The sequence below is a fragment of the Phaeoacremonium minimum genome (assembly GCF_000392275.1).
Source record: "Phaeoacremonium minimum UCRPA7 unplaced genomic scaffold PA7_03_scaffold_288, whole genome shotgun sequence".
NCBI lineage: Eukaryota > Fungi > Ascomycota > Sordariomycetes > Togniniales > Togniniaceae > Phaeoacremonium > Phaeoacremonium minimum.
Genome location: NW_006921193.1, coordinates 54,378 through 56,031, shown reverse-complemented (window position 1 = coordinate 56,031; position 1,654 = coordinate 54,378). Strand labels below are relative to the sequence as shown.

The window sequence follows — 1,654 nt, the reverse complement described above, 5'->3', positions numbered from 1 at the left end:
CTGACGTTGGACCCTCTGGCTCCCCTGATAACAACTATTTTTGATGATGACGCCGTCATCGCGGAGCTCCATTCGCCGTCTCGTATATTGTTCGTCTAGATGCGAGGCGAAAGGTTTCGAGTGCTAAACAGCGCTTTTGAACTTTGTAATGACGACATGGGACAGTGGTTCATATTCACGTATCATATATGAATCGTATCTAGCCCAAGTCCTAGTGATGAAAGCGATTCATACTGTCTTACTCAATCTACCTATGAACCTAACGTAAAAAGCCGTCATTGCCATGTTCGTCTTACGAAAGAGCAAACTCCTACCCCTTGCTGGGCTCATCTCCGCTCTCCCCCTCGTAGAATGCTACTCCCTCGCCGACGGCGGCGAGATCATCGCCGGCAACGTAGCAGCCAGCGACGGCCCCTATGACATCCCCCGTGACACCTTCCGGGATCTCACCTCTCGTCCCAACGCCACGAGCTCTATCGACTTCTCCATGGGCCTGACCGGCCCGAACTCGACCACGTCCAGATGGACGCTCGACATCGGCGTGACGGCCGACATGCCCGTCGACGAGAAGGTCAGCCAGGTGACAATCCTGTCCCTCACGGGCCCGGAAGGATCTGTAAATGCATTAAACGACACATGGAGTCTCTGCGCGGCTGTCTTTGGGGGCGTCTCCGCCAACGCAACGGCTGCTGCCCAGAACGCGGATCTGAACGGCGACTGCCGGCCGACCCTCTCAGACAACTGTCGTAACGAGCTGACGAGCGCCATGCTCGATGAGTACGCCTTATCAGGAGACTGCGGGATTCCCACTCTGCCGAGCACGTGCAAGGCGTATTTCCCTGAAAGCTTCCGTGCGATGGGGTTTGGTGTGTTCCCTCGAACTCTTCCCAGCAAGATACAGCTGCTCACAGACATTACCTAGGTCTCACCCCCGAAATCCTAAGCAATCACGAGTTCCTCGCCTTTGGGTCGGCGCCCCAGACGGTGGGCAATCACACGGCGTATGATATGGCCGGGACAAATGTCTGGCCAGTCTTGCTCACCTGGAACGAGGCTGGATCAACCACAAACTCCAGCATTCTCCGACGTATTCATGCAACTGACCTGAGCGAAGGGAGTGACGCGCCTGGCGTCCCAGATGCCGCTGCGAGAAATCTTTCACTCCCGGCAGCATGGATGATAGTTCTCATCGTCTCATGGACCTTCATGTATTAACCAACGCAGCGTTTTGGGTGCAAAAGAAGAACAGAGTGTCATATTACATTAGTCTACTTGTACAATCGCAATTATCTCCTGCTGTGCAGCAAGCCATGGAATTATCCTTCAATTAGCCATCGATCTCCATCAAGCTTGAGTCATCATTGTCGATCAAGATTGGCGCATCAGCGGTACCCAATTGCAAAGCTGAGCCAGTCGTGGTGACATCAATCCCTTCCCCATCAACAACATCGTCTTCGTCCCCTACTTCCTTAACACGGGAGCCAAGGTCCGCCCGGAAATCCTGTTCCATCAAGATTTCGCCAGCGAGCAAACGGCCAATGTGGCTTCTCGAAATGCTCTGGCGGTCCCGGCGAATGCCGCTTATAAATGCTTTGAGGAACTCATTTGGACTTCTGGAGAAGCGACACACTTGATAACCTCGCCGCCCTACAAA

General features: G+C 53.8%; 1 protein-coding gene across 1 annotated transcript; it reads left to right on the top strand.

Moving 5' to 3' along the window:
• Nucleotides 1-283: 283 nt before the first annotated feature.
• Nucleotides 284-922, top strand: UCRPA7_3502 (hypothetical protein; the record flags this gene model as incomplete). The annotated part of the gene is made up of 1 exon (XM_007916166.1): nucleotides 284-922. The coding sequence occupies one exon, from the start codon at nucleotides 284-286 to the stop codon at nucleotides 920-922; it is 639 nt and encodes a 212-aa protein (XP_007914357.1).
• Nucleotides 923-1,654: the final 732 nt, after the last annotated feature.